This window comes from Mus musculus (genome assembly GCF_000001635.26).
Source record: "Mus musculus strain C57BL/6J chromosome 5 unlocalized genomic contig, GRCm38.p6 C57BL/6J MMCHR5_RANDOM_CTG5".
Classification (NCBI taxonomy): Eukaryota; Metazoa; Chordata; class Mammalia; order Rodentia; family Muridae; genus Mus; species Mus musculus.
This window is the reverse complement of record NT_187059.1, coordinates 786,926-810,152: the sequence shown is the minus strand read 5'-3', so window position 1 is coordinate 810,152 and position 23,227 is coordinate 786,926. Positions and strand designations below refer to the sequence as shown.

Genomic DNA, 23,227 nt, shown 5'->3' with positions numbered 1-23,227 from the left:
TTGAAAGTAAATACTTTATGTAGCAAAGGTACCTGCATAATAGTGGGCACCTTTTTATACACTATGGTTACTTCATAGAGTTTGGGACTCCATAGGAATAGAGCTCTAGGGACATGTGGCATAAAGACTGTATATAGAGGTTCTTGTTAGTAAGCTCATTAAGGCATGGCCAAAAGTTCAGGAGTTCAAAGCTAGAATGGAAAGCCTGTTTACTTTGCTCTATGTTGTCTTCTTACCTTTAGGCATCTTTGAGGGGTCCAAGGTGCCTTGTGGTCTCAACATACTGGATATTAACCATCTGTGATCATTTTAATCCCTCTTCACAAGATTTGTGTCTATGTTGCTCACATTAATGTAAATGTTTTGTGCACATAACTGATCAGCCACCCAAAAGTGTTATACATGTAGCCCAGGCAAGAGACTAGGGAAAGATGTGTCAAGAAAACTTTTATTTTATACATGCCATATTCACCTGGAACTTTGCTTCCTTCATAAAACAACAGTGTCTTTCCAAACCTGGACCTATTCTATCATCCTGACACTGAACCTGGTAGTAAGGTTGGAAAAAGTCCAAGACCCCGGGGAGACATCATCCAGGTTGATAGGTACACAAAAAGCATCTATATATACTGTCGGGGCAGAAGCCACATATAAATGCCAAACTGTTATTCTGACTCCATCATGCCCCTGGTCCAACAGTCTATTGGAATAGTCCACATTTCAATCTAAGCATTCAGGGTCCCAGTCACTACCCATCTCTTTACTTCTAACCATATGGGAAGTGTCTGAAGTCACAGTCTCTGAGCACCTTGGATGAGAGATGTGTCCCAAGCATGTCATTTATTCATAGTCAGAAGTCCTGTATCCATGTTTACTGCAAACAGGAACAAAGCCTTGCCCCCTGGCCATAGACACAGGTCTTGCCACAATTTTGGCAGACATTTGTTGCAAAAGATATGCTCTTAGGCTCTCTTTTGGCCCTGAGGGTATCCATGAGCTCCTGACAAAGTTCCACAAATCTTTCTCTGGAGACATGACCCAATGCATCATAGCACTCCAGAGGGACAGGGTATTGTTCCACATTCATCTTGCTCCAGGTGGCTGTGTGCTGCAAAAGGTCCTTCAGGATGGCCATGGAGAAGTCATTGCTGTAGAAGTTGATCTGGTTGAGCTGAGAGCATTGACTGAGGGCAGGTAAGAGGACAATGAGCTGGGAGTCCTTCATGCTACACCACTGAAAATCCAGAGACTTAAGAGTACCTGCCAGTTTTCCTAGGAGACCTCTCAGAGGCATAAGATCGAGAGCAAATAATGTCACTCCTCTGATTTCCAGATTTTTTAACTTAAAAAGGTTGTGACAGCAGGAAAAGGAATCCAAGTCTGTCTGTGAAATTAGGCAGTGAGTGATGGAGAGGGTCTGCAAGGGCGTCCTCAGGCACCTAGGGATAGAGGAGACCAGAGGGTTAGTTCTGGCAAGTGGTGTTGTAAAGGTTTGGCTGGGATGTACACAGTGGTAGAATGAACCAAGTGCCCCAAGGTCAGTTTAAGTAAATGATCAAGGACAACATCTGTGATGCTTCCTGTTGCAAACTGCTCAGTCATGACAATCTCGCAATTCACCCTTGGGCCTCACCCTCAAGCCGAAAACCAGTTCATCACTTAAGCTAAGAAGGCACACAGAAGCTGGGCTTGATGGCACATGCCTTTAATGCCAGCACTCAGGAGGAAGAGGCAGGAGGGTTTCTGAGTTCCAGGACAGCCAGGACTACACAGAGAAACCCTGTCTCCAAAAGACAAAAAAAAAAAAAAAAAAAAAAAAAAAGCAAGCACACAGAAGATTGAGCTTCCAACCCAAGAAACCCCTGACAGGATTTTGATAAACTCATTGAATCTGCATTCTATCATTCCCTCTGCAGTCATGCTGGCTCTAAGTTTCAGTCCAAGTTATACTCCTTGTCCCATGCACTCAGTGCTACTTGGGCTCGCACAAAACATTTCATCCAAGGGAACTGGGCAGAGATAGAAGGCTGTTCCCACAGATCTGAGCATATAGTTCATGTTCACACTGAGCTGATGTGTACCCTGACACCTTACTACACACTCCCCTGCTGGTCCCTTTCCATTTGATTGAGTGGGCATGATTGACGAAGAATTACAACCCATGCTTACTAGAACTGACCTCCCCTTAGATCAAATCACTTCTGTACTCCATGAGTGCTTATTTCAGTTGACTGAATTAACTTGTAAAATTTCCCTTGCATATCTCAGTATACATGGAAACAAGACATAACTTTCAGAGTGTTATGAGTATCTAAATTTTGTTCCTAGTGAGTGGCAGGCATTATGTACCACTAATCCTTAAGAGAAGAGAGACAGATTTGCTTTGGTAGCTGACTTGCTTACCCTAGGATCTGATGCAGGTGGTCTCTGAGAAAATGGACACGTTTCATGAAGACATGTTGGAGACAGTTGAATTTGGAAAACTGAGAAATAATCTTTTTGATACACTTGACTTTTGAGGCCCCTGTTATATTCATAATAGGGGAGGTATTCTTGTGGAGTGGTGCCAGGAAGACTTTTTCAAGATTTTTCATCTGCCCAAAGTAGGGAGCAAAATGTGCCAGCCGCAACAGAGTCCAGTCGGTATACAGTTCTAATTCTGTAATGTGCTCTGGATGAAAAACATTCATGATTTCTCTGATAACTTTGTCTGGTGCATCCCAGATCTTCATCTTTGTACAGCAGAAATTTATGGACCCCTTTCTCTGCTTGGCCCAATTCAAGAAATATGCTTTTTCTTCATTGAGCTGAGAACTGATTGACAGATCAACTATGATCTTCAGACGCTGCCTCAGTGCATATCTGGGAAGGGCCTTCACTACTTGCTTTTCATCCAAGGTCTCTGCATCAGAGTCACTGTCATTTGCATCGCTCCCTATGTTCCAGAAGACATGGTGCACATTTCTCATGTCGAGAACCTGATGTTTTGGCCTCCTGTGGGTGAAACTTATGAATGTCAGCAGTCTTCTTGATACATATGTCTAAACTCAGGTCTCCTCCCTGCTAAAGCTTTTTTTTTTTTTTTTGAGACAGGGTTTATCTGTTTAGCCCTGGCTGTCCTGGAACTCACTCTGTAGACAAGGCAGGCCTCAAACTCATAAATCCGACTGCCTCTGCCTCCCAAGTGCTGGGATTAAAGGCGTGTGCTACCATGCCCCACACTGCTACAGTCTTTGTTTTTAAGCACTTTGATATCCAAGGTGGACTCAGGCATGCTACAAAAGCTTTCCTGGGCTTCTGTACACTTGAATACTTTTCTTTCACTAAGGTATACATCATTTCTATTACTATTTCTACTACTATTATTATTACTATAATAATAATAATAATAATAGTAATTATTATTATTATTATTACTGTGAAGGCCAGGGATAGGCTCATTCTACTGTGAGGCTAAGTCTACTCTAGTCCATATTCAAGTCTAATCCATATCCAAATGTGCTCTCTACAAGTAAAGAGTAGATTTCAAGAACCTTGTATCTCTGCTTGTTTATGCAATCAGAAGCATCTAATAGACTTAGGACAAAGCCATTCTCCCTGGCAATGTCTACTGTGTACTCTTTACGCTCCCATATACAATACTTGGATATGCTTACCCGGGGGGAAATTTTCTTGTCAGTCTCCTGTCTACACCATCTAGCAGAGCTTGCAAGGTTTCCAGGTTATGCATATTTATCAATGACCCCACAGGGAGATATTGGAAAGGCCAGGCTGCCACCATTGTCTTTATGAGCGAGTTGTGTCTGCCAGCAAAGGCCTCTTGGAACAGCCATGGGATGTACACAGCTGGCACGTTCTCCAGAGGGGATATGGCCAAAGCCTCATCTCTCAGCTGTGTCTGCCTTGCTCGCTTCTGGAGTGTGGGTGGGGTCTGACCACTCATCCTCTCAGGTCTTCAGGAAGAAGGCTCCTGGGGAAGCATTTAGAAAAGAATACATATTCAAGACAACTTTATACTGCTTCCTCACCACCACATTAACCATTTAGTTTCTGAATTACTGCTCTAGAGTTACAGTGCTAGAGACATCAATTTATTTCTGTATCCTAAACTGGTGGTGTAAAGACAGACTCCCACACTGGCATCATGGGAGCCTCTCTAGTACTCTAATGGACACATAATTTTGGGGTCAAAATATTTTTATGTGTTTCCCTTTCTTTACAAAGGAAAGAATGAAAGGAAGCTGACCTGTCCAACACGTCCAGTTATTTGAGGATCTCGAGGGGACCTCCTCCTAATAACTTAATGGGAGGTAGAGAGAGACGAGGGCCTTGTACGAGTAAGGACACGGAAACCGTTCTGAAGTTGTATCAAGACCCCAATGTATTGAGAAAGATCCAAGGCTTAAATGCACAAGCAAAAGGGGAAGTACAGACACTTATCAGTGGGAGGGGTGGGCCAATACAGGCAAAAGGAGAAGTACTTATGGGAGGGGGGCAATAGAAATTCTTTCTTTTGGCAGCTACACGGGGAAGCAGGAAGCTTGGTGGTATCAGGGTGTGGTCAGGACATCAGTGATGACCTAGGGCTAGAACATCCCATGGTTCTCGGAATCCATGTGTCCCTGGCCCGCTCTTGACCCCTTTTTCTTCTCGGTGGGAGAGGCCCAATTCAGAGATCAAGAGTTGTCTTAATAGCTCCCAACAGGAAGCAAAATGGAAGAGATTCCCAGGACCCAGTACAGATGATCCTAGCTGAAATATGGAACATAGAGGAGATAGAACTTGAAGAGGACACCCCAGTCGATATGCATGGCTCCCTAATGAGGGAAGGGGCCACTCATCCATCTCAAAAATTTTAACCTAGAATTGTTCCTGACTAAAGGAAAAACAGGGAAAAGAGATAGTTCAGAGACTGAAGATTAGGCGCTTGAGAGACTGGGATCTTGGGATGTATAAAATCAGCAGACACCAAACCTAAACACTATTGCTGTTGTCAACATATGACTGTCCTCTGAGAGGCTGTGCCACCACCTGTCTAAGGACAACTGCAGATACTCACAGGCAACCTTTGCATTGAGCATGTGGACCCCAATGGAAGAGATAGGGAAGGATTTAAGGAGATATAGGGGATTACAACCTCATAGGAAGAAAAACAACATCAACTAAGTGGACCTCTCAGATTTCCCAGGGACTAAGTCTCCAAACAAGGAGCATACATGAGTGGATCTATGGTTCCTGATAACATATGTAGCAAATGGCTTATTTCAGAGAGGAGGCTCCTTGTCCTTTGGAGGCCTATTGTCATAGTGAAGGGAGAGGCAGGAGTGTGTGGGTAGGTGGGGGTGTAATGTTTTAGAGGTAAAGGGAAAGTATCATGGGAGGGGGTTTGTGAGGTGAAGCCTGGAAGAGAGATAACATTTTAAATGTAAATATGTAAAATTATCAAAAGGGTGGGGTGATGAGAAGGAAGAATGTGATGAGGAACAAATGGCAGACCAGGAAGGGAATAATGACTGGACTGTAAAACTAAGTTGAAGAGAAATTGAATTTAGTAGTAAAAAAGAAAAAAAAAGGACAAACAACAAAGAAACAAACCAGCAATCAAACAACAACAACAACAACAAAAACAAACAAGGAAAGAAACAATAATACAACCAAAAAGTTCCTGTGTTGTATAACAATATTGAATTTCCAGTAAGGAGGATAACATCTGTGGGTTCCTACCAAGACTGTCAGGCTCACCTTGGTTCCGAAAGCAGACGTTATCCAAAAACCACAGCTATGTGAAAATGATCTAAAGCAAAGACTAAGGTAAGACATTTGAGTAACTTACGAATGTAATTCCAGCTACCAGGATGATCAGAGTTAAAGATGATCAAAGTTACATGAGCTAGGGACTCACAAAAAAAAAAAAAAAATCATCATTTCAGTGAAAGGAAATATGAAAGACCACATTAGTCAGAATGATCTGATTTCAGCTAACCCAGAGCAACACGCCCAACATCTTAGAAAATTCTTGTGTCAAAAAATATATCAAGCACAGTAATGAAATATACAAGTTATCTTAGAGATATAGTGGAGATGAGGCTAAAACGTCATCGGGAATGAAACCCAAGGTCTTCAATGTGTTTTACTAAAGAGACAGAAAATGAAATTTCCTGTACTACCCCGGAATCTAAAGGGTTTCAAATCAAACTGCTTGACCCTAGGGAAACCAATTACATACCAGTTCTGAGTACTGCAGATAGGTCTCTGAGTCCTAGACAACCCTGGTAGTTACCCAATCTCCAGATCTGAATATTTTCTGTCTCCACTGAAGCCTCTCTGAATAACCCTTCCTATTGCAGCCATGTAATTCAACCTCAAACTAGAATTAGATTGGATGGTTAAACTCTGCCCTTTTAATTCTATATGTAACATCCAGCCATTTCATTGATTGCACCAGAGCTCTCAATGAGAATACCTCCATAGCATACCATACCACTCAAACATTTCACTTGTTACTTAATAAAACATCACTGAATTTGTAGATTTTCTCCTTCATTTGCCTTATGATTACATAGTTTTGAGGTTGCTACAGGATTGGGTCTTGCTGTGAAGCCAGGGTTGTTTCTAAACTCTAAGTTCTAGCAATCCTCCTGCCTCAGCATAGTTCTTGCTGCTAGGATTAATGTTGAGAAACACCACACCTGGGCCAATTTTATTCATGTGCACAAAGTCAGTCTGATTTGCCTCAGATCAGGGTTTAATCTATTGATGATCATAGACAGAAAATAATTCATCGATATTATTGTAACTGGATCTGGGACAAAGAGTTTTTAATAGACAGGAGTATGTTCTGGAGCTCAAGGCCTGAATTGGATGTTTTTTCAATAAACTGCAGTAGCACCTACATAAATGTTAGAGGAAGGAGCATTGTCTGATTCCATTAACATTGTCCAAGTGTGCTGGGTGTGCACTCAGTGTGTAAGGAGCTACCCAGCATACAGCCATTCCTCTCTCCAGCACTGTATGCAGCAGACATAATGGCTATGCCTGGAAACTCAACAGTTCAAGAGTTGAACTGTTGAAGCCGGGGAATCAATTCAAAGCTGTCCTCAGCCTTATGGTAAATAGAAGGACAGCTTGAGCTTACATTTGAGTCTACTTCTAAATAGACCTAAAGGCAAACAGAAATTGGAGGGTCTGAGGGAGATGTTGCCTTTGGCTGACAGAAAACAGATAATGTGTCAGGTTTGATATGACCAGAATGATTTGCCCAAGATGAAATCAGGAGTGGGACATGTGCCAAAGAGTTTGCTCCACAATAATGAGCACCTATTAATACTCTATTCTGAACACCTACATGGTGGCTTGAAATGATCTGTAACTCCAGTTTCCGGAAACCTGAAAACTCCATCTGACCTTCTTGGACACCAGGCGTTCATTTGCTGAACATTCATACATGCAGGAAAAACACCAAAACATGGAGAACAAAACGTTTTTTGTTTTGTTTTGTTTCAAGACAGGGTTTCTCTGTGTAGGTCTGGCTGTCCTGGAACTCACTGTGTATACCAGACTGGCCTCGAACTCAGAAATCTGCCTGCCTTTGCCTTTCAAGTGTTGGGTTGGGAATAAAGGTGTGTGCCACCACTGCCAGGCTAAATCTTTAAGAGAATTAAATTTGTAAAAGGAATGGTGGCAAACACCTTTAATCCCTGTACTCTGTAGGTAAAGGTAAACTGGGCACAGTGAGTTCAAGGCTAGTTTTATCTAAGCAGATAATTCTTAACCAGTGAAGCCTAAGGACTAAGGGTCTGTTTTACAATTAAGGCAGAGCAGAGTGGGGTAGCACCTGACTTTAATCCCAGCACCCTGGAGGCAAGGGGAGGAGCTGGATCTTTAGACCCCAGACTGATCTACAGATTAAAGTGTGGGACAGGGAGGGCTCCAAAATAGAGAAACACTCTCTCAAAACCCAAACCAAACCAAATAAAAACAAAATCTAGTTAGGTGAGAGATGCTACAATAGGCCTTTAATCTCAGAATTAAGGAGGCAGATGTAGGTGGACCTTGGAGTTTCAGCTAGTCTGGTCTACAATTTGAGTTCTGGGTCAGCCATGTCTGTTAAACAGAAACTCTGTCTGAAAAAAACTAAAAACAAAAAATGGAACAAAAAAGTGTTTTCTAAGAAAAAACTTTAAGGGAGCTTACTTAGTAGGCTGTGAGTTCCTCAGTGATCAATGGCACTTGTTACCAAGCCTGAATTCAGCAATGGGACACAAAGGTTTAAGGAGAGAAACCACTTCAGGGTCTAGTGGTTTCTAGACCACCAACACATTTTTGGGATCCAGCAAAAATATGAAGACATTGATGAAATATAAGTCCTAGGTAACTGTTACATATTGTAGTATGACAAAACAAAGAAATGGAGGATAAAGAACCAATGAAAAACCACAAGGAATACATATAGATACAGGACAGGATCTCACACACACAAGAATCCAATAAAAATACAAAATTGGTAGCCCTAATATATGAGCAAAGGTCCCAAAGGGGATAAAAACTCTGTAGAAGTCCAACAGCGTAAATTAACCGGGACCTTTGGGGCTCTCAGAAACTGAAACCCCAACCAAAGAGAACATGGGCTGGGCATAGGCCTCCCCACACAGATGTAGGAGATTTTTAGCTTGGTCTTCACGTCGGTCCCCTAACAACTGGACTGAAGGCCACTTCAGAAGCCATTGCCTGTTTGTGGGGTGTGTTCTTCTAGCTGAGCTGCTTTGCCTGGCCTCAGTGGGAGAGGATATGCCCTGCCTTAAAAATACTAAAAGTACCAGGGTGTGGGGATACCCAGGGAACTTCCACCTACTCAGAGAACATGGTAAGAAGGTACCTAGAAGTAGTGAACTAGGGTCTGACCTGGAAAAGAACAGTTAGTGGGGGATTTAAGGTAAATTAAAAAAAAAAAGAATTAAATTAAAAAGCAAATCCAAAAAAACCCAAAAGAGGCCTGTTAAAACATTATGAGACCTAGGACCTCCAAAGAGGCCTCTGAGTTCACTTTGTGTTGGCCAGTAGACCTGCCCATATGAATGAGACTTGTACCCTCAAGGAGAGTCCATTTGAGAAAACTAATTTTTCATTTGTAAATGGTTTTCAGTAATTTCTGGGTTTGGGATAGGAGCTTGTGTCAGTCTACTTTTTTCTCAACACTGATACCCCATGTGGAATAGACCCACACAAGCCCTGAGAATTCTACTTTAGTCTACTTTAGTCTCTCTCTGTGTGTGTTAGTTCTCCTGTGTTTGTTTAAGAAGCTCTGGCTTCCTTGATGTCCACCATTTCCTCTGACTCTATTCCTCTTTCTTTGTTCTCTTCTACAGGATTCCCTGAGCCTTTCCCCTTTAGGTCTGAATCATCCAAGGTCTCTGTGTGAGTGTGTGTGTGTGTGTGTGTGTGTCTGCATGTTGTCATAGTGCTTATTAAGTCTAGGAAAGGGAAGAGGATTCCAGAAACACTGAAGCTAAAGGTAGTTCCAAGCCACAATCACACTTGTTGGGCATTGAATTTATGTGTTCTGCAAATATCAGGTATTCTGAAAATCTCCTAATCCTAGAGATTTTATCTCTGCCCAGGAAACCCTGATCATCTCTCCATGTCCACTGATCCTTCCTTTCTCAAACCTGCTCCGACTTTTTAGAATCATTGATGTTATGCCTCTCCCTGACACACTTTTTAACTTGTTTTGAAAATATTTTAATATAGAACAGGTTTGCCTCACACTATCTATTACAGCAAAGATACCATTGGATTTCTGAGCCTCTATTCAGACTCACGTGTTCTGGGAACACAGGCATGCCCCATTTGTCTAGATCATGCAGTGATTTATAACCTTAATTGTGAATGCCAAGCAAGGACTGTACTACTGGAGTCACACCACAGAATTCCCTCCAAGGTGGATGAAGCCATCCTCCTGGCTCTGCTTTCTGAGTACTACCATAGTATACGATTGGCAAAGCATAAAGCTCACCTCTTTATTCCAGAACTGATAAATAACTGTAAAATGTGATCAAGCCAGCTCTGTCAGGCAACAGGGTCTCAAGGTTGGGAATGATGATTGAAAAGACAATGACCATTAGACAACATTATTCCATGACTCCAGCCAGTGCTACGTCCTAAGCAGATTCACTTTTCTCTAGTCTGCTTTTATACCAGTCTAAATACATGCAAAGGATAAAGTCAGTTTTAGGTCAAAGAACAAACAAGGCAATAAACAATGTACCGAGTAAGGGGTCCCCAATGGAGATGTTAGTAAAAGGACTGGAGGAGCTGAAAGGGTTTGCAGCCCCATAGGAAGAGCAACACAACCCAAGAGCTCCCAGAGACTGAAACACCAACCAAAGTGTACACACATAGGGACCCATTGCTCTAGCTGCATGTATGTCAGTGGATGGCCTTGTTGGGCATCAATGGGAGGAGAGGCCCTCAGTCCTGTGAAGGCTTGATGCTCCAGTGTAGGGGATGCCAGGTTGGAGAGTCAGTAGTGGGTGGGTATGGGATCACGTTTATAGAAACAAGGAGAAAGGGGTTTGGATGAGGGTTTCCAGAGGACAAAATGGGGAAGGGGAGAACATTGAAATGCAAATAAATAAAATAACCAATAAAAAGTCTATTGACAAAAACAAACAAACAAACAAAGTCCCCTGATCACTATTTCTCTGGGTTTATCAAGATGAACAAGGTAAAACAATTGCCACACATTCCTCTGCCGAGTTTTCCTTGAGCTTTGCACTAGCCCAAGATAAATATTCTTATATGAGCCTACTGCACTGTCCTAGCCCAATGTCAAATTCTTGCCCAATTCCTACAAGTAGGCCCCAAAGGTTCTGCACAAGGGTATTTGTCATGCCCTCTTACAATGGTATTTTATGGTTTTGTGCATGTATTTTCAAGGACATATTATGGCTCCCAGGTGAATTTCCCTCTGGCCCATGCTGGTCACAAATGAGGAAAACATAACCAGGTGTCTTGGCTCACATAGTAATCCTTCCAGCCGGAAGACCAAGGCAAGAAGATCCCTGGGAATTGAAATTCTAAATTATCCCTAGGTAAAGAACAACCATGTTGTCTCAGAATATTATTTGAACCAAGAAAATCAAGAGCAAAAAGGAGAATAAAGAAATCGTTCAAACAATAAATAACCAAGCAAGCAAACAATAAAGTTCAATATGAAATATGCAACAGAGGGGAGACAGAACCTTAAGAGACCACCTCCAGTGGCTAGGAATGGCTTCTAGTTGAGGGAAAGTACCACACACCCATCTAAAAAAAAATTTTTTTTTGAGACAGGGTTGCTCTGTGTAACCCTGGCTGTTCTGGAACCCACTTTGTATACCAGGCTGGCCTTGAACTCAGAAATCTGATTGTCTCTACATCCCAAGACCTGAGATTAAAGGTTTGTACCACCACCGCCCAGCTACCGATCTCAAAAATTTTAACCTAGAATTGTTCCTGTCTAAAGGAAGAACAGGGACAAAAACTGGAGCAGAGACTGAAGAAAGAGCCACCCAGGAACAGGCATCCTTAGATCCATCCCATCAGCAGACATCAAAAACCTATAGTATTGTTGATGACAAGATGTGCTTATATAAAGGAGCCTGGTGTGGCTGTCCTCTGAGAGGTTCTAATAGCACCTAAGACAATTGCAGACATTCACAGACAACCATTGGACTGAGACCAAGGACCACAATCCTCTACAACAAATGTATTCCTAGAAGTATCACCTTCTCTGATCTGAAGTAGTATTACATGCCCATAGTATAACGAAAACTGTGTGGTATTGGCAGTAAAACAGATAAATTGATCAATGGAATTTAACTGAAGACCCAGAAATAAACCCACATAGCTATCAAGCATGGACGCTAGACTTTTAACAGAGAATGCTAAAGAGACATTGTAAAAAAGAAATCATCCCTATCCAATTGTGCCTGTCTAACTGGGCATCTGCATGTATAAGAAAGCAAACTGCTCTGTATTTATTATCCTCCAATACTCTCAAGTCTAACTGATCAAAACCTCAACATAAAAATGGATACACAGCATGTAACACAAGAGGAAGTGGATGTACTTGTCAAGGTTTTCTAGAGTTAGAGAACTTACTGGTAGTCACTGTATAGTAAGGGAACTGATGATGACTCACAGTCTGTAGTCCAACTCCCCAACAATGGTCAGCAGCAGATGTGAATGGAAGTCCAAGGATCTAGCAGTTGCTGAGTCCCACACACACAGAGAAGAGAGAGTCTTTCTTCTTCCACTTTTGTGTAAGTCTCCAGTAGAAGGTGTGGCCCAGATTAAAGGTGTGTACCACCACACCTAAATCTGGAACTTACTTTGCCCCAGATGACCTTGAATTTATAGATCTCCTTGCTTTAGTCTCCTGAGATTCATAGCCACAATGCCTCGAGATCTCCATGCCAAGATCCAGGGCAGAATCTTGTATCTCTCAGTCTCAAGATCAGGATCACAGGTGAGCCTTCCAATTCTGGATTGCAGTTCATTCCAGATATAGTCAAGTTGAAAACCAGAAATATCCACTACAGTGGGGGATTAGCCTTGAACACACTGACACAGGAGATAAATTTCTGAACAGAAACCCATAGCTCAGGCAATAAGATCAGCAATGAATAATGGCACTTGATGAAACTGAAAAGCTTCTATTTGTCAAAGGAGTTCATCAGCAGGCCAAAATTGCAGCCTAAAGATTGGAAGAACATCCTCACCAACCCACATCTGACAGAGGGGTGATATCACTATAAATGGTGATAACCCTATAAATACACAAAGCATTAGATATCCACAAACTAAATACCTCAATTTAAAAATGGGGTACTATAGAATTATACAGAATATTTCAACAGAGGATTCTCTACATGCTGAGAAGCACCTAAATAAATGTTCAACATTCCAAATCATCTGACAGATGCAAATCCCAATGACTGTGAGATTCCATTATGCATATATCATTATGGCTAGGATCAAAACCACCACTGACAGTTCATGTTGGGGAGTTTATGGAAAGAGGGGAACACTTTCCCATTGCTGGTGAGAGTACAAACTTGGACAACCACTTGTGAAATAAATCTGACACTTTATCAGAAATGTGAGAAACTGCCTACCTTCTAGACCAGTTTTACCACTCCTAGACATATAACCAAAGAGGACCCACAATACCAAAAAGACACTTGCTCAACTCTGTTCATAGCAACTCTCCCTCAACTGAAGACACCAGGCCTTATGATGCTCATATGAACTCAGAGAGGCTGAAGCAGCATGCATATGGCTTGCACAAGCTTGTACCACATCTCGTGACAGCCTTGAGAGAAGAAGTAGATACACGTTCCCATTCCCAACACAGAAGCTATCTCCAATCCATGAAGACTTGCAGATGAAACTCTGCTCCAGTCAATTGGAGTCTCCACGTGGAAGCAAATCCCACTATTAAGGAGAGGCTGAATGTCCAGCAGTTGGTGCCAAAACAAAGAAACTCAAAGGCATTTTAAAGCTTTTGTCTGAGAAGAATGTATCAGGCCCCTTTGTTTATTTATTTTGTTTGGCTTTTAAATTACAGTTCCTTTGTTTTTATAGTCAGGCTGCAAATTTCCTGTTTTTACTGGATTCCTCTGTCTTTGATTGTGCTCTTTATCTGTAAGGGATAGTTTTAGTTGTTGTGTTTGTTTGTTTGTTTGTTTGTTTGTTTGTTTGTTTGTTTGTTTCTTCTTTTTGGGTCTCTCTCTCTCTTTTTTTCTGTTGGTTTATTTTGTCCTGTTTCAACTAGTGTGTTTTTCTTTTGTCTTTGGTTTCTGTTTTGTTTATTTGCTTATTTTTTGTTTGTTTTTTTTTGTTTTGTTTTTTTCAAGAAATGGTCTCATTGTAAGTCAGACTCTTCTGTACTCGCATAGTAGACCAGGCTGGAGGTTTTCCTGCCTCCTCCCAAGTGCTGGGATTACACTTGTGTTCTACTGCACCTGGCTTTGTCTCAGGATTCTGTAAGTGACTGTTTCTTTTCTTAGGAGAGGCACAAAGGGTGTGGATTGAGATGGAAGAGAAGTTAGAGAAGATGTCAGAGGAGTTGGGGGAGGAGAAGCCTTAATAATAACACACTGTATAAAAAATACTTTGAGTAAAGGAAAAGCAAAGAAAGGGGTCTGAAGCTATCTCTGAGCACTTAGCAGCACTGGCTGCTCTGACACACAGCTCTGGTTTATTTCCCAACATTCACATGGCAACTTGTGTGTGCTGTATCCCTAGTGCTCTTAACTCCTGAACCATTCCTTCAGCCCGTACTAGGGAAACCTCAAGAAGGGACAACTTTGGACATTGTGTACACATGATGCCACTCGAGCTAGCCAAGCTAAAGGATCATACTACACATGGAGGTAGAGACAGGATCTTCTTTAGTTTGAGTGTAGCCTGGGTTATAGATGGAAACAGTTTCACAGAGACAACCATAAAGAATGGGTGCTGGGGTTCAATACAGGAACGGTTTTCAATATTTAGACTTGATAAGAGAGAGAGTACAATTCTAGAAGCTTGGAAGTAGAGAGCTGTAGTTCCCTGGATTATGAGAGAACCAGGAACATGGAGAAGGCCTTTGTCTCCTTAAAGTGAGCTTTAGTCTTAAGAACAGGTTGTTTTCTTTTTTTCTTAGATATTTTCTTTATATACATTTCAAACGCTATCCCTAAAGTTCCCTACAGCCTCCCTCCACCCTGCTCCCCTCCCCACCCACTCCCACTTCTTGGCCCTGGCATTCCCCTGTACTGGGCATATAAAGTTTGCAATACCAGCCGGGCATGATGGTGAAGCCTTTAATCCCAGCACTTGGGAGGCAGAGGCAGGCAGATTTCTGAGTTATAGGCCAGCCTGGTCTACAGAGTGAGTTCCAGGACAGCCGGGGCTACACAGAGAAACCCTGTCTCAAAAAATCAAAAAAAAAAAAAAAAAAAAAACAACAGTTTGCAATACCAAGGGTCCTCTGTTCCCAGTGATGACGGACTAGGCCATCTTCTGCTACATATGCAGCTAGAGATATGAGCTCGGGGGTACTGGTTAGTTCATATTGTTGTTCCACCTATAGGGTTGCAGACCCCTTCACCTTGGGTGCTTCCTCTAGCTTCTCCACAGGGGGCCCTGTGTTCCATCTTATAGATGACTGTGAGCGTCCATTTCTGTATTTGCCAGGCACTGGCAGAGCCTCACACGGGGCAGCTATATCAGGGTCCCTTCAGCAAAATCTTTCTGGCATATGCAATAGTGTCTGGGTTTGGTGGCTGATAATGGGATGGATCCCCCGGTGGGGTAGTCTCTGGATAGTCCATCCTTTCATCTTTGCTCCAAACTTTGTCTCTGTAACTCCTTTCATGGGTATTTTATTCCCTATACTAAGGAGGAATAAAGTATCCACTCATTGGTCTTCCCTCTTCTTGATTTTCTTGTGTTTTGCAAATTGTATCTTTGGTGTTCTATATTTCTAGGCTAATATCCACTTATCAGTGAGTGCATATCTAATGACTTCTTTTGTGATTGGGTTATCTCACTAAGGATGATAATCTCCAGATACATACATTTGTCCAAGAATTTCATAAATCCATTGTTTTTAAAAGCTGAGTTGTACTCCATTGTGTAAATGTACCACCATTTCTGTATCCATTCCTCTGTTGAGGGACATCTGGGTTCTTTCAAGCTTCTGGCGATTATAAATAAAGCTGCTCTGAACATAGTGGAACATGTGTTCTTATTACCAGTTGGAACTTCTGGGTATATGCCCAGGAGAGGTATTGCTGGATCTTCCAGTAGAATGTCCAATTTTTCAAGGAACCTCCAGACTGACTTCCAGAGTGGTAGTACAAGATTGCAGTTCCACCAGCAGTGGAAGAGTGTTCCTCTTTTTTTTTTTTTTTTTTTTTTGGTTTTTTTGAGACAGGGTTTTTCTGTGTAGCCCTGGCTGTCCTGGAACTCACTCTGTAGAAGAGGCTGGCCTTGAACTCATAAATCTGCCTCCTGAGTACTGGGATTAAAGGTATGTGCCACCATGCCTGGCTTTTGTTGTTGTTGTTGTTGTTTTGTTTTGTTTTTGTTTCTCTCTCTCTCTCTCTCTCTCTCTCTCTCTCTCTCTCTGTCTCTGTCTCTGTCTCTCTCTCTCTTTCTCTCTCTTTCTTTCTTTCTTTTTTTTTAAATTTTTGAGACAGGGTTTCTCTGTATAGCCCTGGCTATCCTGGAACTCACTTTGTAGATCAGGCTGGCCTCAAACTCAGAAATCCACCTGCCTCTGCCTCCCGAGTGCTGGGATTAAAGGCGTGTGCCACCACCATGCCCGGCTCTGATTTTGTTTTTCAAGACAGGGATATTCTGTGTAACCCTGGCTGTCCTGGAACTCACTTTGTAGAACAGGCTGATCTCTTACTCAGAAATCTTCCTGCCTCTGCCTCCCGAGTGCTGGAATTAAAGGCATGTGCCACCATGCCTGGCTAGTGTTCCTCTTTCTCCACATCCTCGCCAAGCATCTGCTGTCACCTGAATTTTTGATTTTAGCCATTCTGACTGGTGTGAGGTGGAATCTCAAGGTTGTTTTGATTTGCATGTCCCTGATGATTAAGGATGTTGAACATTTTTTCAGGGGCTTCTCGGTCATTCCGTATTCCTCAGTTGAGAATTCTTTGCTTAGCTCTGAACCCCATTTTTAAATGGGGTTATTTGATTTTCTGGAGTCCAGCTTCTTGAGCTCTTTGTATATATTGAATATTTGTCCCCTATCAGATTTAGGATTGGTAAAAATTCTTTCCCAATCTGTTGGTGGCCTATTTTTTCTTATTGACAATGTCTTTTGCCTTACAGAAGCTTTGCAATATTATGAGTTCCCTTTTGTCAATTCTTGATCTTACAGCACAAGCCATTGCTGTTCTGTTCAGGAATTTTTCCCCTGTGCCCATATCTTCGAGGCTTTTCCCCACTTTCTCCTCTATTAATTTTAGTGTCTCTGGTCTTATGTGGAGGCCTTTGATCCACTTAGACTTGAGCTTTGTACAAGGATGGATCAATTCACATTCTTCTACAAGATACCACCAGTTGTGCCAGCACCATTTGTTGAAAATGCTGTCTTTTTTTCCACCGGATGGTTTTATTTCCCTTGTCAAAGATCAAGTGACCATAGGTGTGTGGATTCATATCTGGGTCTTCAATTCTATTCCATTGCTCTACCTGTCTGTCACTGTACCAGTACCATGAAATTTTTATCACAATTGCTCTGTAGTACAGCTTTAGTTAAGGCATGGTATGGTGATTCCACCAGAGTTATTTTTATCATTGAGAAGAGATTTTGCTATCCTAGTTTTTTTTTGTTATTCCAGATGAATTTGCAGATTGCCCTTTCTAATTCGTTGAAGAATTGAGTTGAAAGTTGATGGAGATTGAATTGAATCTGTAGATAGCTTTTGGCAAGATAGTCATTTTTACTGTATTCATGCTGCCAGTCCATGAGCATGGGGAGATCTTTCCATCTTCTGAGATCTTCCTCATTTTGTTTCTTCAGAGACTTGAAGTTCTTATCATACAGATCTTTCACTTCCTTAGAGTCACACCAAGGTATTTTATATTACTTGTGACTATTGTGAAGGGTGTTTTTCCCTAATTTCTTTCTTATCCTATTTATCCTTTGTGTAGAAAAAGGCCATTGATTTGTTTGAGTTAATTTTATATCCAGCCTTTGCACTGAGGCTGCTTATCAGGTTTAAGAATTCTCTGGTGGAATCTTTAGGATCATATATATATATATATATATATACATACTCTCATATCATCTGCAAATAGTGGTATTTTTACTTCTCCCTTTCCAATTGGTATCCCCTTGACCTACTTATGTTGTCTAATTTCTCTGGGGAGGACTTTGAGTACTATACCGAATAGGTAGGGAGAAAGTGGGCAGCTTTGTCTAATCCCTGATTTTAGTGGGATTGCTCCATTTAGTTTGATGATGGCTACTAGTTTGCTGTAGATTGCTTTAATTATGTTTAGGTATGGGTCTTGAATTCCTGATCTTTCCAAGACTTTTATCATGAAGGGGTGTTGGATTTTGTCAAATTGTTTCTCAGCATCTAACGAGATGATCATGTGTATTTTGTCTTTGAGTTTGTTTATATAGTGGATTACATTGATGGATGTCCATATATTAAACCATCCCTGCATGCATCCCTAGGATGAAACCTAGTTGATCATAATGAATGATTGTTTTGATGTATTCTTGAATTCAGTTAGTGAGGATTTTATTGAGTATTTTTGAAGCAATATACATAAGGGAAATTGGTCTGAAGTTCTGTCTCTTCGTTGGGTCTTTGTGTGGTTTAGGTTTCAGAGTAATTGTGGCTTCATAGAATGAATTGGGTAGAGTATCTTCTGTTTCTGTATTGTGTAATAGTTTGAGGAGAGTCAGAATCAGGTTTTCTTTGAACTTCTAATAGAATTCTGCACCAAACCCATCTGGTTCTGGGCCTTTTTTTGGTTGGGAGACTGTCAATGAATGCTTCTACTACTTTGGGGGTTGTGGGACTGTTTAGGTCATTAACCTGATCCTGATTTAACTTTGGTACCTGGTATCTCCCTAGAAATTTGTCCATTTCAACCAGGTTTTCCAGTTGTGTTAAGTATAGCTTTTTGTAATAGGATCTGATGGTGTTTTGAATTTCCTCAGGTTCTCTAGTTATGTCTCCCTTTTCATTTCTGATTTTGATAATTAGGATACCGTCCCAGAGGCCTGTAGTGAGCCTGGCTAAGGGTTTATCTATCTTGTTGATTTTCTCAAAGAACCAGCTAGTGGTTTGGTTGATTCTTTGAATAGTTCTTTTTGGTTCCACTTGGTTGATTCTGCCCCTGAGTTTTGTTATTTCCTGGCTTCTATCCTCTTGGGTATATTTGCTCCCTTTTGTTCTACAGCTTTTAGGTATGCTGTCAAGCTGCTAGTGTATGCTCTCTCTAGTTTCTTTTTGGAGGCACTCAGAGCTATGAGTTTTCCTCTTAGGAATCCTTTCATTGTGTCCCATAAGTTTGGGTATGTTGTGGCTTCATTTTCATTAAACTCTAAAAAGCATTTAATTTCCTCATTCCTTCATTGACCAGAGGAATCATTGAGTAGAGTGTTGTTAAGCTTCCATGTGAATGTTGGCTTTCTATTATTTATGCTGTTATTGAAGATCAGCCTTAGTTCATGGTGATCTGAAAGGATGCATGGGACAATTTCAATATTTTTGTATCTGTTGAGGCCTGTTTTGTTGACAATTATATTTTTGATTTTGGAGAAGGTGCCATGAGGTGCTGAGAAGAAGGCATATCCTTTTATTTTAGGATAAAATGTTCTGTAGATATCTGTTAAATCCATTTGTTTCATATCCTCTGTTAGTTTCACTGTGTCTCTGCTTAGTTTCTGTTTCCATGATCTGTCCACTGGTGAAAGTGGTCTGTTGAAGTCTCCCATTACTATTGTGTGAGGTGTAATATGTGCTTTGAGCTTTACTATAGTTTCTTTAATGAATGTGGATGCCCTTGCATTTGGAACTAGATATTTGGAATTGAGAGTTCATCTTGGAAGATTTTACCTTTGATGAGTATGAAGTGTCCCTCCTTGTCTTTTTTGATAACTTTGGGTTGGAAGTCAATTTTATTCGATATTAGAATGGCTACTCCAGCTCTTTTCTTCAGATCATTTGTTTGAAAAATTGTCTTCCACCCTTTTACCCTGAGGTAGTGTCTGTCTTTTTCCCTGAGGTGGGTTTCCTGTAAGCAGCAAAAAGTTGGGTCCTGTTGGTTTAGCCAGTCTGTTAGTCTATGTCTTTTTGTTGGGGAATTGAGTCCACTGATATTAATAGATATTAAGGAAAAGTAATTTTTGCTTCCTGTTATTTTGTTGTTAGAGTTGGGATTCTGTTCTTGCTGCTGTCTTCTTTTAGGTTTGTTGAAGTGTTATTTTTTTGCTTTTTCTAGGGTGTAGTTTCCATCATTGTGTTAGTGTTTTCCATCATTATCCTCTGAAGGGCTGGATTTGTGGACAGGTATTATGTGAATCTGGTTTTGGCATGGAATACTTTGGTTTCTCCATCTATGGTAATTGAGAGTTTTACTGGGTGTAGTAGCCTGGGCTGGCATTTGTGTTCTCTTAGGATCTGTATAACATCTGTCCAGGATTGTCTGGCTTTCATAGTCTCTGGTGAGAAGTCTGGTGTAATTCTAATAGGTCTGCTTTTATATGGTACTTGACCTTTTTTCCTTACTGCTTTTAATATTCTATCTTTAATTAGTGCATTTGTTGTTCTGATTATTATGTGTTGGGAGGACTTTCTTTCTGGTCCAGTCTATTTGGAGTTCTGTCAGGCTTCTTGTATGTTCATGGGTGTCTCTTTCTTTAGGTTAGGGAAGTTTTCTTCTATAATTTTGGTGAAGATATTTATTGACCGCTTAATTTGAAAATCTTCATTCTCATCTATACCTATAACCATAGGTTTGGTCTTCTCATTGGACACATCCTGGATTTCCTGGATATGCTGGGTTAGGATCTTTTTGCATTTTGCATTTTCTTTGATTGTTGTGTCCATGTTATCTATGGAATCTTCTGCATCTGAGATTCTCTCTTCCATCTCTTGTATTCCTTTGCTGATGCTCGCATTTATGGTTCCTGATTTACTTTCTAGTGTTTCTCTCTCCAGTGCTGTCTCCCTTTGGGTTTTCTTCATTTTTTTTTTTTCCATTTTTAGATCTTGGATGGTTTTGTTCAATTCCTGGACCTGTTTGGTTGTGTTTTCCTGTAATTTTTTAAGTTTTTTTTTTTTGTGTGTGTGTGTGTGTGCTTGTGTGTTTGTCTTTTCTCTTTAAGGTCTTTTACCTGTTTAGCAGTTTTTTCCTGTATTTCCATCAGGGATTTTTGTTCTACCTCTTTAAGGGTTTCTACCTGTTTAGCAGTGGTCCCCTGTATTTCTTTAAGTTAGTTATTAATTTCCTTCTTAAATTCCTCTACCAGCATCATGAGATATGATTTTAATTCTGAATCTTGTTTTTTGTGTGTGTAGGGGTATCCAGGACTCGCTGTGGAGGGCATACTAGATTCTGATACTGCCCAGTGTCCTGGTTTTTTTACTAGGATTTGCCTCTTGCCATCTGGTAATCTCCGGTGTTAGATATTCTAGGTGTCTCTGGCTGGAGCTTGTTCCTCCTGTGATTTTTTAACCTCTGTCAGCACTCCTGGGAGTCCCACTCTCTTTTGTGTCCCAGTGGTCAGAACACTCTCTGCGGGCAAAAGCTCCTCTTGCAGGAAAGGTACACAGAAGTGTCGAGCTTATATCCCCCTCCTAAATCCTGGGGTCAAAGCCCTACCTGGAGGCTGACTTGCCTGTGGCAGAGAAGGTGTTCAGGGGTCTGGGTCTCAGCTCTGTCTCCTGTGTAAGGATGAAGGCCCAAAGGGACCCTCTCCAAGAAGCTCTGTCGCTTCTGCTGTACACAGGCTCTCCTGTATAGTCTGGTGTCAGTGATACCAAGATTCTGAGTGTGCTAGGGCCTGCTTTTGTCCTTTGACCCTGTTGCTGCTAGCATAAGACCCTCTGGGTTTTTTGGAACTGATGTTGAATTCCACTTACCAGTGACCTCAAGGACCTGGTTGTGCTAGGGTGCCTGCAGCATGGAGAGTCCTCTGGGGACCTTAGGGCCCTCTGCTGAGATTGCACCGAAAATCGCTGAACGCTGGTAGAGGATTTTAAGAAGGGTATTAATAACTCACTTAAAGGGCTGGTAAGATGGCTTAGTGGTTAAGAGTACCGACTGCTCTTCCAAAGGTCCTGAGTTAAAATCCAGCAACCACATGGTGGCTCACAACCATCTGTAACAAGATATAACTCCCTTCTGGAGTGTCTACAGCCATATATAATAAATAAATAAATCTTTAAAAAAATAACTCACTTAAAGAAATATAGAACTTGGGAGGCAGAGGTGGGCACATTTCTGAGTTTGAGGCAAGACTAGTCTACAAAGTGAGTTCCAGGACAGCAAGGGCCATACCGAAAAACCCTGTCTCAAAAAACTAAAACAAAAACAAAAACAAAAACAAAACAACAACAAAAGAAATACAGGAGACCACTGCTATACAGGTAGAAGCCCTTAGGGAGGAAACACAAAAATCCCTTAAAGAAATACAGGAAAACACAATCAAACAGGTGATGGAATTGAACAAAATCATCCAAGATCTTAAAATGGAAGTGGAAACAATAAAAAAACCCAATGGAGGCAACTCTGGAGAAAGAAATCCTAGGAAAGAAATCAGGAAACATAGATGCAAGTATCAGCAACAGAATACAAGAGATGGAAGAGAGAATCTCAGGCCTCCAAAGAGGATCTATTATCAATACTCCTCAAACTTTTCCACAAAAATAGAAACAGAAAGTACTCTGCAAAATTCATTCTATGAAGCCACAATTACTCTCATACCTGAACCACAAAAAGACCCAACAAAGAAAGAGAACTTCAGAACAACTTCCCTTATGAATATCAATACAAAAATACTCCATAAAATTCTTGCAAACCGAATCCAAGAACACATCATGATTAAGTAGGCTTCATCCCAGAAATGTAGGGATGGTTTAATATATGGAAATCCATCATTGTAATTCACTATATAAACAAACTCAAAGGAAATAAAAAAGGACAATCATTTTATCAGATGCTGAGAAAGCATTTGACAAAATCCAACACACTTTCAAGATAAAAGTCTTAGAATTCAAAACCCCTACATAAAAATAGTAAAAGCAATATACAGTAAATCTGTAAGCAACATCAAGCTAAATGGAGAGAAACTTGAAGCAATCCCACTAAAATCAAGGACTAGACAAGGCTGCCCACTCTCTCCCTACCTATTCAAGGTAGTACTCCAAGCCCTAGTCAGAGAAATTAGTCAACAAAAGTAATCCAAGTGATACAAATTAGAAAGGAAGAAGTCAAACTAAAACTATTTGCAGATGATTTGATAATATAATTAAGAGACACCCAAAATTCTACCAGAGAACTCCTAAACCTGATAAACAACTTCAGCAAAGTAGATGGATATAAAATTAACTCAAATCTGTAATAGGCTCTGAAACCCTCTTCTGGTGTGTCTAAAGACATCTTCAATGTTTTCATATAAAGAAAATTAATTCAAAGAAATCAGTGGCCTTCCTCT

The 23,227-nt window shown here is 41.0% G+C and overlaps 1 protein-coding gene across 1 annotated transcript in view; it reads right to left on the bottom strand.

The window, feature by feature from the left end:
* Positions 1-561: 561 nt before the first annotated feature.
* LOC100039010 (PRAME family member 8-like) overlaps positions 562-23,227 on the bottom strand; it is a 60,970-nt gene continuing 38,304 nt past the window's right edge. Inside the window, exons 2-4 of the mRNA XM_017318919.2 lie at positions 3,657-3,970; positions 2,404-2,994; positions 562-1,439 (exon numbers count right to left, since the gene is read on the bottom strand). Of these exons, the coding sequence (XP_017174408.1) occupies positions 872-1,439; positions 2,404-2,994; positions 3,657-3,943 (1,446 nt within the window). The 5' untranslated portion in view covers positions 3,944-3,970 and the 3' untranslated portion in view covers positions 562-871. The remainder of the gene's footprint in view (positions 1,440-2,403; positions 2,995-3,656; positions 3,971-23,227) is intronic.